This window comes from Melampsora larici-populina (assembly GCF_000204055.1).
Source record: "Melampsora larici-populina 98AG31 unplaced genomic scaffold MELLAscaffold_57, whole genome shotgun sequence".
NCBI classification, from domain to species: Eukaryota; Fungi; Basidiomycota; class Pucciniomycetes; order Pucciniales; family Melampsoraceae; genus Melampsora; species Melampsora laricis-populina.
The window spans coordinates 127,727-147,527 of NW_006768821.1; the positions used below are offsets into that span (position 1 = coordinate 127,727).

At 41.9% G+C, this 19,801-nt stretch overlaps 4 protein-coding genes across 4 annotated transcripts; all 4 read left to right on the forward strand.

Moving 5' to 3' along the window:
* Positions 1 to 5,849: 5,849 nt before the first annotated feature.
* Positions 5,850 to 7,862, forward strand: MELLADRAFT_73154 (uncharacterized protein; the record flags this gene model as incomplete). Its single annotated transcript, XM_007416077.1, has 10 exons — positions 5,850 to 5,880; positions 5,973 to 6,039; positions 6,095 to 6,360; positions 6,430 to 6,471; positions 6,534 to 6,642; positions 6,708 to 6,814; positions 6,883 to 6,995; positions 7,074 to 7,147; positions 7,230 to 7,334; positions 7,400 to 7,862. 8 exons carry the CDS (start codon positions 6,208 to 6,210, stop codon positions 7,504 to 7,506), a joined length of 810 nt encoding a protein of 269 aa, XP_007416139.1.
* A 1,254-nt stretch (positions 7,863 to 9,116) lies between these two features.
* On the forward strand, positions 9,117 to 11,623 carry MELLADRAFT_73155 (uncharacterized protein; the record flags this gene model as incomplete). Its single annotated transcript, XM_007416078.1, has 10 exons — positions 9,117 to 9,170; positions 9,248 to 9,346; positions 9,469 to 9,762; positions 9,839 to 9,883; positions 9,985 to 10,102; positions 10,173 to 10,279; positions 10,339 to 10,451; positions 10,535 to 10,593; positions 10,680 to 10,796; positions 10,867 to 11,623. 8 exons carry the CDS (start codon positions 9,613 to 9,615, stop codon positions 11,121 to 11,123), a joined length of 966 nt encoding a protein of 321 aa, XP_007416140.1.
* A 658-nt stretch (positions 11,624 to 12,281) lies between these two features.
* On the forward strand, positions 12,282 to 14,350 carry MELLADRAFT_67713 (uncharacterized protein; the record flags this gene model as incomplete). Its single annotated transcript, XM_007416079.1, has 6 exons — positions 12,282 to 12,455; positions 12,525 to 12,893; positions 12,967 to 13,073; positions 13,130 to 13,316; positions 13,380 to 13,538; positions 13,613 to 14,350. The coding sequence occupies 6 exons, from the start codon at positions 12,282 to 12,284 to the stop codon at positions 14,348 to 14,350; spliced, it is 1,734 nt and encodes a 577-aa protein (XP_007416141.1).
* A 434-nt stretch (positions 14,351 to 14,784) lies between these two features.
* MELLADRAFT_111723 (uncharacterized protein) lies at positions 14,785 to 16,202 on the forward strand (the record flags this gene model as incomplete). Its single annotated transcript, XM_007416080.1, has 4 exons — positions 14,785 to 15,197; positions 15,287 to 15,659; positions 15,722 to 15,993; positions 16,055 to 16,202. 4 exons carry the CDS (start codon positions 14,785 to 14,787, stop codon positions 16,200 to 16,202), a joined length of 1,206 nt encoding a protein of 401 aa, XP_007416142.1.
* Positions 16,203 to 19,801: the final 3,599 nt, after the last annotated feature.

A 19,801-nucleotide genomic window follows, 5' to 3' on the forward strand; every position in this document is an offset into this window, starting at 1 on the left:
CAACTGGAAAGAAATTCATGAAGATATAACAAAACAATTGATGATAATGGATTCTCAAACTTAACTAAGTCCCTTGCCAAATGCCCAAGGCTTGAGCAAGGGACTTACCACTACAAACAGAATGCTGGCTTGAGCATTGAGCTGTATTGGCTCAAAAACCACCACAATGGATTCTCTGTTTTGTTTCCAAATAAGCTTTATGCAAGATAAGATGAGGATAAAAAAGATCCATTACATATGATAGAATTACAAGCTCCTGCTTCAGAACTTGTCTGGAACTTCTGACATTAGGTGATAAACTATAAATCTATTTAAATTTTTTCTGAGCAGTTGGCTCACTTACAGCCTGTATTTCTCAGAAACAGGTGAAGATGTCCATTCTTCAATCACTTTGAATGAGCCCTTCTCAGAGGAGTATGAAGGAGCTGGAAGCTTGAGCATGTGTAATGGTTGTTCCCCATTCCTCTTTTGTTTTATATCGAGATTGTTTTATTCAAACACAAAAACAACCAATGTAACAGCATTTGAGCCAATACAGCCTACTTTGAAGGCAAGAAATCTGTTTTAGCAGTAAATCCCTTGCTCAGGCCTTGAGCCTTTGGCAAGGGACTTGGTTAAGTTTGATAAAACTTGACTGGATGACTTTTGAATAAAGATAGGATTTAAGGTTGATGAGTCAATTGACTTGATCCTTTATTTGACTCACTGAGCAGCCGTTTGGCTGCTTGTTTTCCTGATGTTGAAAAAGCTCATAAAGGTTTGAGCCTCTGTTGGACATTTGCAACACAAAAGCACACAACTTGGAATTGGATACAGTTTCAAATGGTGAATGTAGGGGGCTCTACACAGGCACTGTGAACTAAACCACCTGGCATTAGATTGACCATCTGGCTTGGTTGGGGTTACAACAGCTGTGTATGTAGCAAGGAAGTCACAAGCTGAGCCGCAGTTGAGACAAAGATCAATGTTTCCTAAGTAAGAGGACGATGGCAGTAAGGCCTGGTTGGCTTAGATTGCAAGTGAGCTGTATTGACATCACCCCACATCTTTTATTAGTTGATGGTAAATACAAAGAAAAATACAATATTGATATTTGAAAGAATTGTATATTGGCCCAGAAATCATGACATCATAACAATAAGACACAAATGGATGGTGTAAGCAATAGAAAGGATATGTTTATAATACACAAAGAGACATTGATAGATTTACAATCTGAATTAATCATACTTTAGCCTCCACAATATACTTGTCTTAGACATGTATGTAACAAGAATAACTAACTCCCACAGCTCAGCTGCTGAATCTTGGATTCTTCTTTGAAGTTGATAATTGCCAAGCAGATGACTTTGCAGAAAATCTTGAAGCAGTGATCTCAGGTGCATCTCTTTTGTTTGAGGCAACTTGATATTGGTGCACATTGAAATATTGGAGTTCATGAAGCTCACAAAAAGGCTACTTATAATTTGGGTAATGCTTTTGATTGTTCCTTGATTCTTCTGTTGCATAGTTTCTTGAATCATCTAGCTCTTTAAACTTTTCATATACATCACGTTTCAAGTCTTTTTCACCAAGTTTTCTCAATGATTAATGGTATGTATCAACAGAACTTTTGATGAATGTTTCACAATCAATGATATCTTGCTCATTGTTTCTGGCTTGGTATCATCAAGAGTTATTGCAGAATGTGTGCTTGGCTCAGTAAAATTGAGAATTTTGTGTCAGGTGTGCTTGTAGATTTGGCAGTCTGCATCTGTGTTTCCATGCAGAAGTTCTTTTGTTCAAGTACTTTGGCCTTATTTGCCTTATAGTTACTGCAAGTGGCCTTGGTAAGAGGTCAGGGGACAAGTTCTTTGCTCTTTGGGATCTTTGTGTGGGTGATAGGTTGCTTGTATTGACTCTCAGGATGAAACCTGAAGCATACTTGCATCTTCCAGTGGATAATTCAGAGGTGCTCTGGTGAAAAAAGTCTGGCCAGAGCAGTTTGATGAGATCTTATTTGCAAACCTTCCCATCTGGGAATTCAGTGATGTTATTTTCAAGGCATTGCATTGGTTCACAACTTCAATTTTGAGTTTCAAGTTTGGTGTCAGTGTTGCTGTTGCTCACTGGACCAACCATCTGATATGGCCACAAATTCATTTCCCTTGTCCAAAGTTGTGCTTCCACAGCAAGTTGATTCAGTAAGGTGCCACTATTGTTGAGATTTTTGAGCTTTGCTGAAAGCCATGAAATGTGTCAAGGTGGATTTTTGAAAATCTAGAAGGTGAAGTTTTCTTTGGTGATCAGCTGAAACAAAATTGAGGGCTCAGAAGTTTGCATTAAAAATTCAGTATGAGATAGTCATGTTTCCAGTCCCACCAAGACACTCATTTGACAAAAATATTATACAACACGTGGGTCAAACCATGGACTAATGTTATGACAGCATCACATGGCATTCAACCTGACCATTTTCCACTCAGGTTACCCTTTCTGGGAGCAAACCTCTCACCAAGGACTTTGGTCATCCCAAGCCAAACTTTTGATCCCCCCTACAGGGGGTATTTGGGCTTGGATGAGACCCACTGTAGTCAGAGATGGGATTGAAGGTTTGCAGCATTCTCAGAGTAAAATTTATCATGAAAATAAAAATATAGCTGAAGCTTATATTGTGTACAATTCTGTATTGTCAAGATACTTGAAGGATATTGAGGATGCATTAATGAAAGACACACATCTGAATGATCTGAATGATCTCAATGACTATCTTGAATTGAATTCAGATCTGTTTTGGAGCCACATTTCTACAGTGTCAGGACTGGCTGAAATCTTTTTGACAAGGCATTTGGAAAATTTATTGCTGGGGCCAAATTCTTAAAGAAGGAGATTGGTATTCACAGATTATGCACAGCTCAACAATTTGATTTCCACTCTCAGACCAAGTTGCAGTGACTCAACCACCAAAATAAATCTAGCAGAAGATCCTTCAAATTCTTTGGGATCATGTTCTGGTATCAATCTTATGAAAATTTCTCACCACACACAAAGCCCTAAACATCACATAAAACATAATGACAAAGTCACTGGTATCCAATCTGGTGAATGCACACCAATCACACTGTCATCTTCAGAACCCCAGTTTCAAGTTCAAGATCCAGAAAACTGCCCAAAGACCAAAACGTTCAACACAGGAAAACTATCCTATTCAAATTGCCAGGCTTCAACTGTGGTATCCTACTTAAATTGAAAGTAGCAATATTGATGAGGTATGTATAATCCCAAGATAATGGTTGAAATAGAACATCTCTTTGATATATGATGCTGAGCTCTCAGGACATTCATTTCTCTCTGTAATTGAGTCTGAAGGAAGAATCCAAGGGAAGAAAGCCTTGGTGTTGAAGAATGGAAAAATCAAAGATAGGAAATTAACACCAATCATGAGCTTCTCAGGCTCAGTGACATCAGAGAGTCTATCAACAGATATTGAAAAAGTCAGAGAATTGAATCAAATATGTAAAATGACTGTTCAAAAACTTGTAGACATTGGCATATATGCCTCGGAAGAGAATTAAAATATTCTGAAGATGTTGAGGCTAGAAGTATTGAAAAAGATAAGAAAAAGGTCTGAAAAGAGCAAAAATTTCAAAATCATAAAATCATCAATCTTACCATGATTAAAAAGAAAATATTGTTGATTAAGTTTGGCACCATCCCAGTGTTCATAGGTACTCTAGTTCTTTTACACCATACACAAGAGGCCACTCAAATTGAAAAGGTTTTAAGGACTAGCATGGATACCCATGAATCTTGTTTTTCTCATTGAAGGAGTCAATTCCTTGAAGACCCAATATCATTTGCTGTGATCAAAAAGCCAAAGATCACAAATGAGGTCAAATGTTGTAGTTCTAAAAAGTCAATACATTATTTCTGTGTATCCTGTTGAGCTTGTTTGGTTCCTTCATGAACTTTGGCACAGTAGAACATTTCAGGAAAGGATTAATTGGGGTCTTCAACTTGAGTTTGAACCATCACCATTACTTCTGCTCTTCAGATGCTTTGATATAGCAAGATCATCAAGTGTAATGGTACACAAGGTCATAGAATCAAAGAAAAAGACCACAACAAAAGATTAATTAAAGCATACCAAAAGACTTTGAAGAACAACCTTTATCAGATATCTTGGTTGTTGATCCAAATTGGTATGGGAATATGATGTTGCATACAATCAGCAGAATTCAAAAGCAAACCTTGTCAACACAGATACCAAATGCATGCCCATATGAGAGGTATTTGCATTATGCCAAGAGGAATAAGAAAAAGCTGAATTCAGAAATGTAAACAAGAGAACAACAATCCTTGGATGTGTGAAGAATCACATGAAAAAATCTTGTAAAAGTATATAAAATCCTTGCATTTCAAGAACCTCTACCAAGTAACTCTGGAACACTGCTTTCCTAGGGTTTCAACATGTTTAGGACATGTGCAGACCATCTCTTGTCTGCATGAGTGTATTTTTCAATCAAATGATGGATGATCAGATTGATCAGATTGTGACCTGATTGCTTGCCACAGATGATGTGTTCTCCATTGATTAACACAACCCTGAGATGGGAATTGATGGACATCTGTGGAACTCCTAAAGAGGATTCCAGAGGCATCCAGTTTGTGTGCTGCCCGGAGGGGTTGCTGGATCTGAAATACACCCAGGTGTATGTGACATGCTGAAATGTGTCCTGCTATGTATGAGGTTTACGGATTGTGGTGCGGTGGTCATGCTCTAACAGCCAAATGGGACAAATTCCAAACAGATGTCAACAAATGTTGCCAGAGTGTCTGATTCTCCAACTCAACTAAGTCCTTCCTCATTGGCTCTGGGGGATGTACATGGCAGGTGGGGCTCCTGTTAAGCTACATAGTCTGATTCTGGGTACTGATAGGGAGCATGTTTTGACATTTGTTGGATGCCGAGATTTGCCTGAGGTTCCTGTCCTGTGGGCTTATGCAGTTCCGTGTGCTATTTGTCGGTTGCTGAGAGGCTGCCCAGAGTCTTCTTGCCTTGGTGGAGGTTGCCGCTCGTATATGTGAAGTAATGTGAAGTAAAAACATATCATAACTAACTTAACTGATGAAGTTAAGGTCAAAACTGTGTGAGTGTCTGAGTTGAGCAACGCAGGCCTGGAGCTGGACTTGTACGTTGCGCATCAACACACAACAACTTCCTCTATGGATATGTCTGTCTTGGCCTACACATGTGAGACCTTGTGAATAATAACTCCCCTTTAACAAAGGAATAAATATTGATATGCATGTCTATCTCCGCTTGCCCGTTGAGCAGCAACCTCAGGGCTATGTAGCAGCAGGTGATGAAAGAGAGCTTGATGATGACACTTGGACCCCGAAAAAGGCAAACCATTGGACAACATGTAAAGCGAGGAAATATGAGCGGATCACCGGTAGCCCTGTGTGATTTAGGCAGGCGGACGACCTGAACCAAGCATCTGCTGAGTTAGACCGGGTCAACTATGTATGGGGGTGAGTCCAACCTAACTCCATCGTAAGTCCTCCATCAAGTTATGACAGCGACTTGGCCTGGTTGAGACTGATGACCTTCTTCCGGCTGGTTCGCTCGGATCGGTAAATTGAAAGAATCATGGAAGCGTGAGCGCGGGCCAAAGACGCCGCTTTTTGGAATCATCTGCGCTGGTTTTCCTCTCGGTGGGAGCGGTGAGAGGAGCGGTGGGAGGCGAGGACCACAAAAGGAATTCGAGAGCAGTTAAACTGTGATCTTTGACTCATATATACAAATTGACTACGTATACACGCAGTATGTACAAGATTAATTGAGGTGGCTTTGAACTTTTTGTCATCTCGTCCTCTGACATCTTCCTAAAGCCTTGTGTGAGTTCCGTGAGACTTCCCATACAATTTTGTACTCGCACAAACATCACCAACACGAAGTTCCTTTACCACCCACCTTCTTTTCCTCTCAGAACATCCGCTGTCCTCCTCTACTGCCTCCTATCATAGGCTTTTTGTTCTTTATTATCAATCTCTTCTGTAAGCCTTAATCATCTTATCCAAACGATTCATTGCTAATTCAGTATCGTAACAGCTTCTTCAACCCAATCAATCTTGCTTATTATTCGACTCCTGACCTTAACCCGACACCGGTAGTACGAACACTTGACCTACGAATCCACAATTCATTCATTCATTCCATTCGCCATGAGTCCTCGACCAATGAAGAACGCCGTTTTTGCCGGGCTCTCAGCTGCTATGCTCTGGTCCGTTCAAATCCTACCATATACCGAATCGCGATATTGCTCCATCCTAAATGTCAACGGGGGTAATGGTGTCACTGGACACGGCTTCGGTATTGTACGCTTGAATTTCTTCTCTAGTCGATGAAAGTAGCTGGCACTGATATCAACGATTGATCCTACACAGGATGCTTCTGGTCGCGTTCCACGAACTGGTACTTCAGGAGACGTGAGGCCAATGAATATTCTTTCCTCAGGTGCTTTTGCGTGTCTGACATGTTTCACTAATAGGCGGGTGCCGACGCTACCGCTTTCACTCCTGGCGACAATCCTAATCCCGTTTGCGGATCAGTAGCCAAGCTTCATGGCGCTGTGAACATTGCCGACCAGACTGCAAAATGTTTGCTATCTCCACCTATGCTCACCGCCCGTACTCATGAAGTTACTAACAGCTCACTTGATTAGCGATCGCCGCCGGCGTGCCAACCGTGCTTTCCAACGGCTCCATTCCCTTGGACTTTTTCCAAGTTGACCGTAACGGAGGTGGGCCAGCGGCTTGCGAATACAGCGCTGTAAGTTGATCTTCGTCACAATCCTGCTACATCACTACTAACTAATGCCTTACTTTGATGTGTTGAAGGATGGCACCGGCCATTCTTTCGAACCGATGGATGTGACTCTCAACTTACCTGGAAACTTTGGTGCCTTCCCTGCAGACCGAAAAACCTGGAGGGTGGTGGCCACTTTCAAGGAGTCAGCTCATAACTTTCATGAAGCGTTTCTGCTTACGATATCCTCTGAATGTTGACTTCATGGACTTTGCTTGACCAGGGGCTCACGATGCTCAGGCGGTCCGGACAAAAACATATGTCTTGTTCGATGTCGGGCCGGTCAAACCTCCGAAAGTTTGTGTTTTATCACTGGATCAAAATTTTTACGAGCCCTCACTCTAACAATGAATGTCAATTGTCCACTTCTGAATCATAGCGGCACAGAAAATCTGTGGAGGTTGTTTCATTGTCAAACTAGACGGTACCGTAGCCAAGAAAGGCTCCAGCGGGAGCTCCAGCGGATCAGACTCATCTGGATACAGTAAGTTGATCAAAAATCTCATTCAACTAAACGATAATCATATTCATCCGTGTAAATTGTACTAGCTTTGACTTCTCAGCAGATGGATTCCTTGATTTCGGTGTCGGTTAAGCTTGCCAAGAAGAATAATCTTGTTGCTCCTAAGCACACCAAGCGTGCTCATCATCAATAGGGCTCTCTTTCGATTCCCTAGTTTTACCTTGAATCAACATTCAGCGCATGATAGAAACACAATACAAACCAGTCTTATCTTGTTTTTATGCTTTTCCTATCATGTCCCTTCTTCGCAATTTGTCTACGTGCCTCCACACATCGTTCCAATTCACCTCTTATTTCCATTTGCCTATCATGGTGGTCCGTGGCCAATCATAATTTCTACAATTTTACTATCACGAACTTGCTCTCTTTTATGTTCTACTTGATAGCTATAATTGCATTTGTTGAACCTGTTTTACAAATCAATATAGCTAGGCCGAAAGTTAACCCAACGGTCGCCTTTGCAGCATGTAAGACCATTGCGCTATCGAGACTTGAACTGATGTACTGCGAGCAGAGCCCGTCAGCCTTTCACAACGTATGGTTGGTAGTGCCGAGAAGCGTCAAAGGTCGGACCAGCGGGTATTACTCTGCCAACTTGAGGCTGAGCAAGAAAACTCACTGAATTTCTGAGCCAAAGATACTGTTGGACTCCTGGCATTGATGGCAATCCAGATATGCCATTGGAAATTCAATATTCGAACTTCTTGTTTTAGTTGGTTTCTACAACATAACTAAATCTTGTCTTGAAGTGTAGTTTTTGATAAATATCCGGTCCGAGATTTGACGCTTCTCGACACTACCAACCATATTGATATTCAAAGATTTTAAGGGTTGGGAAGGTGAGATTCCATCAGGGAAGTTCGATGTTAGTTGGACCTCAAAGATGCAAGAATGGATTACGTCAAAAGTGACGCAAATCACGTGAGAAGCGGCCTTGCATATTTCTTATGGATTGCCTCACGTAACATACTAAAAATGAAAAATGCACCCTGCGTGAGTAAAAACGTCGATTTTCATCAAATTGATGACGTTTCACCAGGCATTGGTGGCGATGCTCTTGCAATTCTTTGTGCACGGTGCGGTTGCAGACTCTTCTAGTCTCCACAGAGCTCCACACATCATGTTATTTCTGCTCTGGAATTCAAGTCAACTTGTCAATCGACGCCCCGAGAGCGTTCCCTGCGTTCCTTGCTTTTATTGATTTTACATATCCCTCCGCCAATTTGGTGTCGAGTTACTCGGGGAACTTGACAAGCTTATGAAAGCTTTCAACCTTTGTCGATAGCAAGGCTCTGTGTGCAATCGAGGCGATTTGGGATCCGTATATGCAAAGGCTGTTACGATCTGTACGTAGCTGAGCGTGGACTCAAAAGATCAAGGGCAATTGTAAATGATGTTTGTCCTTAACTATTCTCCAAATGGGTCCAAAAAATTGCCCAGCTCTACCGGCAAAGCCCACCACTTGAGCAAAAATGGCGGGCCTTGAAGTCTTGGGGCAAGCTTCGTGACTTGCCGACCCTCCTGAATCAGACTGATACGAGCTGAAGACTGACACTGTGTTTAAACTTTATCTGCAGCGAAATCTGCTCAGCTCCCGAGTATACCCACGTCGCGTTCGGTTTGTTCGGAAGAATGCTTGTTGCAATTTTCACTCGTTGCGTGACACTGACAGCCTCAGTTCTGTATATGTAGAGAACATTCTTCCCTGTATGTACGGTCTAAACCACCACCCGGTTCGCCCTTCAACGCACAATCACGCCGTCATTCCACTCCCGTTCACCTTTTCTCCGCTTCTCTGTGAGTTCATAAATCTCGCCAAGTTCACCTGCGCCCGTGGCTGCTCATCAATTGCTCATTCATCCACAAACATCCAGCTGCGCTTCAGGTGCGCGTTTAACCTTCGAAATCAGAGCTCTTTTAATCAATACAGTACATACGTTCGTCTTTTCGTAAGTAACGTCGAGCTTAACTGCGTACATACACCTTTGCAATCGTGCGAGCCCATACGACACCTCTATATTAGCATCTCGTTTTGACAATTTCAATTTACTACCCTTCAACCCAAACCTCTCATCCCACTCGTTCGCCCATCTAGTTCACATTTGAACTACTATACTCCAGGAAGCTATCCACTTCCCACTTATTCTCTTAAACTCCCTTTACTCAGAAGACAACTGCCTTTTGTCACTCTTTCATTTTCATTCTCTCGATTTTCAACAACGAAACCCTTTCATAAAGAATGCCTTCACTCGCACTCGCCGCCGGTATCGTGGCTTCGGCTCTTGTAGCCATTCGACCTGTTGCAGGTCATTGTAAACTTGTTCGAACTGCTGCTAAACTTTCGCCCGATGGAGTCTTTGACCAAACACAGAGCTGGGGTTTCGGAGTGGTAGGTCTCTATACTTTTGTTTCGACAAATGTATCTCTGTGCCAGCGCTAACTGATCCCATTTCATCATCATTTAGGCAAAGGACAATGAATTCCCCTGGTTCAAGTCTCAAGGTCTTGATGTGCGTCTCCGAACACTATACAATTGTCATCAAACGATCTCAGATCTTTCTGGTAGCTTATTCACTCACTATCTTTGGATGCTCGCGTATCAAACAAATAGGCCGGAGCCGATGCCCCCTATTTCTCTAAAAAGATCGAATGGGTCGAAAACCCCGAATATCCTTGTGGTATGAATGAACAATGGGGTCCTCTTAACATTCCAGCATGGCTAACTCAGTGTCAGTACTCAAACCTGCTATTCTTCATTAACTATATGAATATGACTCTGAAACTTTTGGATCTTGATAGCGGAAGCCTCTGGTGTTGCAACTATTGGTGAGGATGGCAAATTTGAGACGGAGATCTTTCAAGTGAACCGTGATGGTGGTGGAGAATGTACATGTGAATATGACACAGTAAGTACACTTTGATTATCTTTTGTAAAGCGTGCGCTCAAAAGTCTTTGTCTCTTAAGGATGCCAAAGCTACAAACTGGCAGAAGTGTAAGACGCTCAAGAACCCACCTGGTATCGATGGCATGTGGCCGGTAGATCGTGTTAATCACACTGCAATTTTCCAACTCCCACCGTCAGTCTACTTTTGAGGTCAACTGTGTAGCTTTTTCATTAGATCTGTGTATTGATTTCCTTCATCGCACATTATGGCCACAGCGGTACCAGCTGTGGGGGAGGATTGTTTGAAGACAAGTGCATCGTCCGTATCAGATGTGGTAAGCCGCCCTCATTGGGATAATAAGATGTCATAGCTAGGCATCTTATTGAATGTACTTTTTGCTGATCGTCTTTGAATCACCAGGTTGGAAACTTCGTTTTGGAGGCTGTCTCGCGCTCAAGACAGCTTCAAGTCCGGCACCCTTGGCCCTCCAAGTGGTCTCACACGGTGGACAAGCAATTGCCAATCCTTCCAATGGCAGTAAGTGCTCATCATCCAAACTATCCTTATGAGTTTATTCAATCGGATCTTTGTCTCTTCTGGTTTTTAGTACTCGCCGATTCTGATTTCAAGGCTATGGCTCAACAAGTCTTTGATGCAATGAAGGCCAAGGGTATGCTTATGAACAAGTCCGCCGGATACACAAAAACACACAAACGCAAATGCAACGAAGGATTAGACGAGCATGAAACCCCGTCGTTGATGAAACGAGCAGACAGCATGTCTGCACAAGTCGACAGTCACAAATCAACCATTGCTGCCAACGTCGTCCTCTTGATGAAGAGTAACAATATGGTCCTTGCTTAGTGAACCATGATTGGTCAAGCTATGTCACTGCTATGACATTTGGCAAGATCTGACAAATTTCAACGTGTTCTCTATTGGAAATACTGCTATAGTCTTTTCTTGGATAGAGACTGAGACCCTTGTAACCAATTTAGTTAGAACGATATTTCCTCCTCCCAACTCTCTTATTTAGTCCAGGTCTCTTTTCAATTTTCCCCCTTCACATTTCATCATCAGCTGTTCCTAGGTGCATCAGATTATATCCGAAGATGTGCTTTCTGTGTTCTAGTTATCTTGTCCTTTTCATCATTTATCAGTGACTCTACGCAATCTCAGTACTTTAACTTTAAATTTTACTTGTTTTCTTTTCGAAACACTTCACTTCCCAATTTTTTTTGAATTAATTTTTTTGTTCTTTCAATTATCTTTGATTTGATGCATTAGTCATCCTATGCGCTGGATCGGAAGCAATTAAAGAAGGTGTTTTAAATTTGATGTATGCAGCCTGGAAGCATAACCTCAAAGTTGAACTAGCTAAGGTTTGCTAGGAAGACAGACTGTCTGAGCCCATACTTGAACATACCCTTTGTTTGTATACCTTGAGCATTCAAAAAAGTCATCAATTTATGGTGAGTTTTGTTGAATATGACCGATCACTCTGAGTCTGACTTTGACCCTATACCACAGATATGAACTGCCTTGAGCCGACTCCAGCCCAACATATGAGCTGTACCCTCTCTATCCTCCTCCATGTTGGGCTTCTCAGAAGCATTCAACGGTGTATCTTCAGAATCTACCATCCCAAAAGCTTGATCCCAACCAGCACACAGCGAAAGCGAGAGTGAACGAAGCTCCGACCAGCTCGGTAGTCTCGCGAGTCTCGAGACTACCCACTGTCTCATCACCTGTACCGCAGTCGGATGAGTGCTTCCACTTTTGTAGAGAGTCTCCCACCTACCCAAAAGGTCAATTGAAATACATATCCATAACGCTTTAGGATCACTAAGGAAAGTTAAAAAAAAAGTCCTGCACAGACGCACAAGCCATGAAAGGGTGGGCAGCCTTATGCAGCATGACCTTGAAGGTCATTCCATTTGTTGTATTTCCTGCGTATATTGCAACACGACCGCATAAGCAAACTCAACAAAGTAATATCACTAAGACCTCTGAATAAACCCGATGAAAAGACCTTTGACATTCACACCTATTGATCCATCAAAACCACTGCCATATCCAGCTGTCGCCAAAACACGTAGTGGTCTCATCTGTGATTCCAACCTTTGCATCAACCAAAGACCTCACTCCACCATCTACTATCAACCCAAGAAGCAACCTCAAAACATTGGATTGAGGGTAATAATTCAATAGTTATTCATGTCCGTAACACGACATTTACCATATTCTTTGAACACGCCGTCACAGTGCAACCACGACGATAAATACTACCGTACACATAATACTCAGTGGTACAATAACGAGGTACTAGCATACAACACAGAAAAACATTTGCGAGGGTTTTTACCTATAGGATACAATTCTCCTATTCAACGAACGAGACCTTCAAGCAGGTTGCTCAACAACCAAATTCAGGCCAATCACGAATTTGCTATGAATCTTAACAACATGCTGAATGGGGAAGGAGGGCCTCCCACACCTACTTGTAGTCAAAAAACCAACGGTGCAGGTTCCTTTTTGACTGTGTCGCAGACGTGCCGCGGGATCGATGGTAAACTAGCTGTTGGTCACAATCCGAAAAACAACAGTCAATGCCCTAAAAATGCATGTTTCGAAGTGAGAGTTTCTTAATCTGTTACAATGTGTTTCATGTAGTTTGCATCAATACTGACCCGTATGACCCCGACAGTGCTGCTACCAGCTGAACGCAGCCAGGGGATGCACCAAGCACGCCAGCATTGAAGACGCAAATATCCAAGTGGACCGAGTGGATCAGGACCCCAAGCCCCATCTCATGTACAAGAAGAAATGATCAATCCTTTGCCTGAACCACATATGAATCCTCTGGAAAGGCGACCTGCTCAAACGGAACGACGACCTGCTCAGCCAGAACGTATGTTTTCACAGGGTGTGGAAGGCACCAGTTTAGAACGATTTCGAAGTGTTACCATCCAGGATCAGGCCAACCAGCGCATGTCGAAAGAAGGCAACGATAAGGTCAACAAGACCATTACGTTGGTACTTTGGCCGGGAACTGAGGTCTGTACACACATTCAAAATTGTTACAAGAGTTACACTAACCCCGAAACCATATATGCATAGCCTGACCCATTAGAATGCAAGGTTTGGTGTGTCCTTGCACCTCAATGGCCGAAATTCGCATTAGAACACTCCGCCCAGCTCACCAAAGAAGTTACCAACGTGCTAGGATCAGATTTCAGCGGGTGTTTACAAGTATGGAATGTTGATGAAAACCTCTGGGTAAGATCTATTCACTGCAGTATATGTATTCATATTTATTAACGTCAATTGACCTAATTGTTTGTAACAATTAGGTGCTATTGGAAATGGACACTCTTGAACAATACCACATAGACACGCGCAAAATATTAGTCGCATTCCCTGGTATCGAACCTATGGAATGCAAAACCGTTGACACTCACTTGGCTTCAATTTCAGCAAAGTTATCTACGGACTCTTGCCACCTGCTACATCCGGCACATCAAACGCCTACCTCTTCATTGAGAGCTAGACAGCCCACCTCTTCATGCGAAAAAGCTACACCACCGTCTAATCTAGGGCCACCTCCTGACGATGAAGAAGATATAACGACACCACGGCCAAGCCCATCTGTTACGCAGCTTTCCAAAACTGACGAGCTTGATACACCCCAACCACAGCCTGCCCAGTCCAATTGCAAGCGCGCACACGCTTCATCCAAAATTGAATCCGAGGACGAGCATGGCAACACCCCCAGTTGGCCGTTGAGTGTGACAATGAACGAGATGTCCAACTTTTACCATTTGACCATTGGGCCAAGAAAGATGGTGTACGAGCAGGCATTCAAAATGTTGTTCAGCAAAACGCATAAGTACAAGGCATCTACCGTTTTGTGTTATCGACGGTGGCTCCACTTCATCACTTCTAAAACACTATTAGCATATGTGGCCTCCAATGGAGGGAAGTCAGTACGCAAGGGTCAAACCAAATTTCTGTCACAATGGGATAGAGCTTGCAACCAAGCTGACCAAGAAAGAGCAACAAATTGCCAACAATTTGACCTATCAGATTAGTACTTTGGAATATTATAATTCCTTGTTTTTGCTTATTTTTAACTTTCTTGTGATCTGTGACATGTATTATAGGTACAAGCCTCCGTTTTCCATAAATATGTGATCTCATCAATTTCCTTTTCTAACATGTATCATAGTCAAACCTCTGTCTCTCTATCATTACTCATATGTAACATAGTCAAACATGCATTTATCACCGCTTTGATTAGTTTGTTCATAAGAAAGTCACGTAACCAATTTTTGTTAAGTTACGCGGGATGACTTTTATTGAGTGAGCTGTGAGTGAGGATGATTGATCAATCAACTGTAAACACACGCGGTGATGCACATAGGATGTTCAAAGTATAACCGTGGCCTTGTCCATAATATAGAGGTGTTATCACAGCAAAAACTATGATCACACCTCAATCACCTAACTACTACCTCCCGAAGCCATGCCCTCTCGCAATAACATTTCTATGACTTCTGCTTTGCTACCATATGTCAATGATGGAATTTCATCTTTAACTAACTCGGATCCTGTCAGTGAGTCACAAGAAGCGACGACTGCAGAATCAACCCCCCCGGCGGCCACATCTTTAACTACTCCTGCGGAAAACGACTACTGCAAAGATGGTGGACAAGGTATGGTCAACCATAAAAGTCACCAAACTCAGAACAATGACTCGCCAAAAGATATGAAAACTACATACAATATCATTCCGACCATCAACAAAATTTCCCGTAAGGCTGCTCGTGCGCCACAAGCGATACAAACCCCTGCGCTGCCATCTGGCCTAGTTCAAGTTCAACAAAAACCACCTGCCGAAACAAAGGTTGTTGTTAAGAAAGAAACCAATCACACACCGTTTAGACCTTTTGATTAAATCCTATGCCGTTTAATATGACCCGCACGGAGCTCTCCAACATGCGAAGTGGTTATTTTTATCACATCAGCCCAATCAACTTTGAGAATTGGGGGCCAGTATACAAACCCTCTGAAAAGTACGAATTAACCACATCATATGTTGGGTTTGAGGCTGTTGGTACCGATCTTGTGGGACATCTGAGAGAGTTCAACAACTGGATATTCCGGAAAATAGAATTTCACGCCAGTACTGTAGAAAATACAATGATTGGTAAACATCATAGAAGATGGCCCGATAACTCTATTAGCGTAGCACGGGAAGAGGCCATGGAATTAGCCCAGGCTAATGTGTACGTGGCAATGATGTTGGAGCAATTTCAACATGCTTTACGTGACTGCAAAACGGCAAAGGCAATTTCAATGAAATCTCGTAATTTTCAAACTGAGAGTCAATTACTCAAGGTCAGATCAAGATAATCTCATGAGCTGTAGTAGTTCCATTGCTAACTCTCGCATCCTTCCAGGTCTCACCGACTTACATATTGCAGCCAATTGGTGCTTTGAGTGCCAAAGAAAGTTCGTGGGTGGTATGTCAAGCTCCATGGGACTCCTCGCATGTCAGCTATGTTCATCAATACAAGTTTAGATCAAATGATTCTCAACACAAACGTTGGAAGAATTTAGTGCACGTGTTTCTTCATTTCATCAATCATCGCAGTGGTGGTAAAACATTGGTAGTTAAGTTGGACTGCAATCGCAACGGTCATATTAGTGGCTTACATTGTTTTGATAAAGAGTAAGTCAATTACCCATTTTGATAATTGAATTATGTCGCTAATTGTTTGATATGTATTCAGCAACTCACAACATTTAGTTGAAGATTCAGACGAGATTCAAAGGGCATTCAAACATTTTGTGGAAGACCATCAGTGCAATCAAGTGTGTGTTATGCTGAAAATGGCGCCCATCATTTCCACTCATGCGAAATCAGCAGACCTGGTTTGATGATATTTCTTTCTTGCGTAAATTTTGAATATCTTTTTGTGGACTCCTTTTAAATTGTTTCTATGTCAGTTTGTATTTTGCATTATGATAATTATGTCAACTGTACAATTGCCATTGATACACATACAATTACAGCTCAGCTAAATACTGATAGTCAGTCCAAAAAGAGCAAACCTTGGAAATATATCAACTGATGAAGAAGTTGGGAAAAACTTAAAGTGAATTTCATGATGAAGATTGACTAAGATCAATAATTGCAAAATAATTCTTAAGTAGATACAAGATTGTCATTTTTGGCTTGAATTTATTTTTCTGAGTAATTGACATTTACGTTTAATGTCGATTATATAATTTTCTACCTTTGTTTCACGAAAGCTTTTCCACTCCTCTTCATCCATCTTACCTCTTAACTTTGTACTTCCATTGATTTGTGAAACAATTGACTTTGAAACTTGACATGATGATCCAAATCAAGTGATTACGGCATCTTTTGGGTTGATACGTTGGCCTGTGGAATCATGAGTGGTGGATTCTGTGGTTTGGCGTCTGACATCGGCGGCCTAGACCATCTCCACAACACCATCACATGCTTCAAAACATACTCAAACATTTTGATCAGGGAACCAAAAGAAACCATCCTTCACATATCCATGTCGTGATTTCTTACCACGTCGATAAAGCTTTCCTGTCAAGCGTTTAATGAAGCCAAATATTCCAAAAGAATACCCAGTTGCATTGCGATCATTGTGAACCGTGTTGTGCCATTCATCGCGAGTCATGACAAAGTTGGCTCCAAATGCATTTCCATTGGGTGAGTTGAAAAACGATTTAGAAGCCCATGAGAGATTACCGTATCTAGCACAGAGCTGAACATTAGACTGGAAGGCACCAAGAGCAAGAGAGAGAATTGTCCAGCTAGAAAGTGCTGGATATACGGCAGATTTTTTTGACATCTGAGATCTTTGTCCATAAGTAGCACTGAACGAGCTGTCACTCGATTGATGTGATACAGTCCTGAGATCGCACAGAATCAGAAATGAAATAATTGATAAGCAGTAGTACAAATGACTTACCTCCAGCCAGTCCTTTAAGATACCCAGGTCTCATTCCAATTTCAAACATATCACCTCTTCTATTTTTCCGGACTCTGATGGTTGGTCCATTAGTTCTAATTTTATTTTGTGCGGTTCCATGTTGATACATAGTTGACATTGATTGCTCAAATTGCTTGAAGAGTCTCTCACTAGCCTCAGTCTGAACACGCTTTCATTATCTGCAATGTATTGTTGTTCATTAAAACGGATCACAGCAATCAACTTCATTCCTGACGTATCAAGTATGACGACAGTTCCATATTTCAACTCAAGTAAATTGTTTTTGCCATGATCTCCTCAGTCAAAAAAGGCTGTATCAGAAGGCAGGCCAAACTTCTCTTTAATTTTCTCTTTGTACTCTGCTTGGGCTTTGGCTTGCTTAGATATTATTGATTCATCCGGAGTCTTGATAATTTTTGGAGCGTGGAGAATTATGTTGGCTTTCTTCTCAGTACTCTTCAGTAACAAACGATCTCAATGATCCTGTTTTCGTTTGATCTCAGTTGATTTGGAACAATGTTTTGGTTGTTTATTAGCCATCTCAAACGTTTCTGAAATTGTTAATAAGAAAGTTGTCAGTTTGAGTGTCCCAAAATACTTGAGATAAACAAACAAAAGCCCAAAATTTCCAGATGGTTCAGTTCCTCATACAATACCAGGTATCCGTCAATATCTGATATATCATAACTGCTGCGTGCAGCCAACACTTGAGGTGATCCGCTGCGCCCCACTTTTTCACCAAAAAGTTGTAGCGCAGCGTTATGCCGCTCTAAGTCAAAACCGCTCTCGCCCCGCTTTGAAGACGAAACCGCTACATGATCCATGAAGCGTGGCGGGCATGTGGATTTATGTGCTCCGCTCGCGCCCCGCTTAAGTGAATTTGGAGGGCAGGAAGCGGCCCGGGGCGATCAGTTCTATTCACAATTTTTTTTTTGCAATATACACAATTAAAAAAACTTTTTACAAAGATAATGAGGTAAAAAAAACTCATACCCATAAAAGAAACAACGAGTGACTTGAAGGTTGTAAAGATAAACGCACAAAGGGACAGACAAGAGATCGATCAAGCTACAAAGTACTTAAATAAAGGATATAAAGCGCGACATGAAAGTAGATCAAAATAATGATCAAGACAAACATTGAACAATCATGTATGAGATATACTCGAAAGATTAAAAAGAGAAATTGAAAACTGAGGAAACGAAAATAAGGCCAACAACATTCATATATTCAGTAGGTCAATTCAAAACTAAGATGAGCGCGTTTTCTTCTTGCCGTATTTCCCAAACGAAGCGAGATAAGCAAGCCCTTCAGAGAATCTACCAACAACTTGAATTCCAGCGCGCAACCATTCTCTGCATCCAACACTGCGTGAGATGGTTTTAGGTGATAACGATCCCCGCGCTGGAACAGCAATATCTGCAGCTGAAGAGAAAGTGCGCTCCACCGCACATGACGTGGCTGAGATGGTGAGGTAGTCCTGGGCAACAGAAGCAAGAACCGGATAATGACAAGCATTCTCCTTTTACCAGAGCAAGTTTCAGCGGTCGAACTCCACATATTAGAGAGGAAGATTTGACTTACTCTCCACCACGATAGTTCAGTTTGGCCGGGGACAATAGGATGGTTTCCTTGGAGATACGAGTCAAGCTCGCCTGCCCGAATAGATGATGAAGTTTGAAAAGTTGCCGATGAGGTAGATATGTCAAAGTGATCGTGTGCTTCACGTGGGACAGGTGATGGAGTTGGAGCTGGGCTACAAGGTGGAGTAACAGGCCAGGCTTGTAAAGTCGAGTGAAAAAGTGCATCAATGGACTCCTTCGCTTGTGAAGCTTTGTCAGAGTAATGTAAGTCAAAGAACTTGAGGCGGTATTTGGGGTTGAGGATGGTGGCCAAGACAATCACGTTGGCGTTGACAGCTTCGGCCTGATACTTCTCAAGCTGAGTCAACATAGTCTTGATCATACTTTGAAGACTGGGGAAAGGGGTGGCTTCGAGCATAGTAGAAAGAGTCTCATGAACTCGGAGATACTCGGCGAGGAGGAATGAGCCGGAAGGGGTATTACCCTCCATTCGTTTTGTTGAGAGACGAAAGACCTGCAATGAAGAAGTCATCAATGAATGACAGAATGAAAGTTGAAAATGTCTGACTCGATTCAAACACCCCTATGTGAAAACTGATAGATGATAATGTTAGATAAGATAATAGCTGATCTGGCTTCTGCTCTTAGGAAAGACCGCTGACCTGATAGATGATAATGTTAGATAAGATAATAGCTGATCTGGCTTCTGCTCTTAGGAAAGACCGCTGACCTGTGATGAGGTTTAGCGTAACAAGTAAAGAGCAAGAAGATTAAAGTCAAACTCGTAAGTTTAACTGATCTTGGAACTGGCTATGAGAACAACAACACTTCACATTGAAACATCAGATTAATTCAATAAAGAAAAGAAATTAGAGTAATTGAAAAATGATACATACGTACATTCTCTTTCCGAAGATGAGAA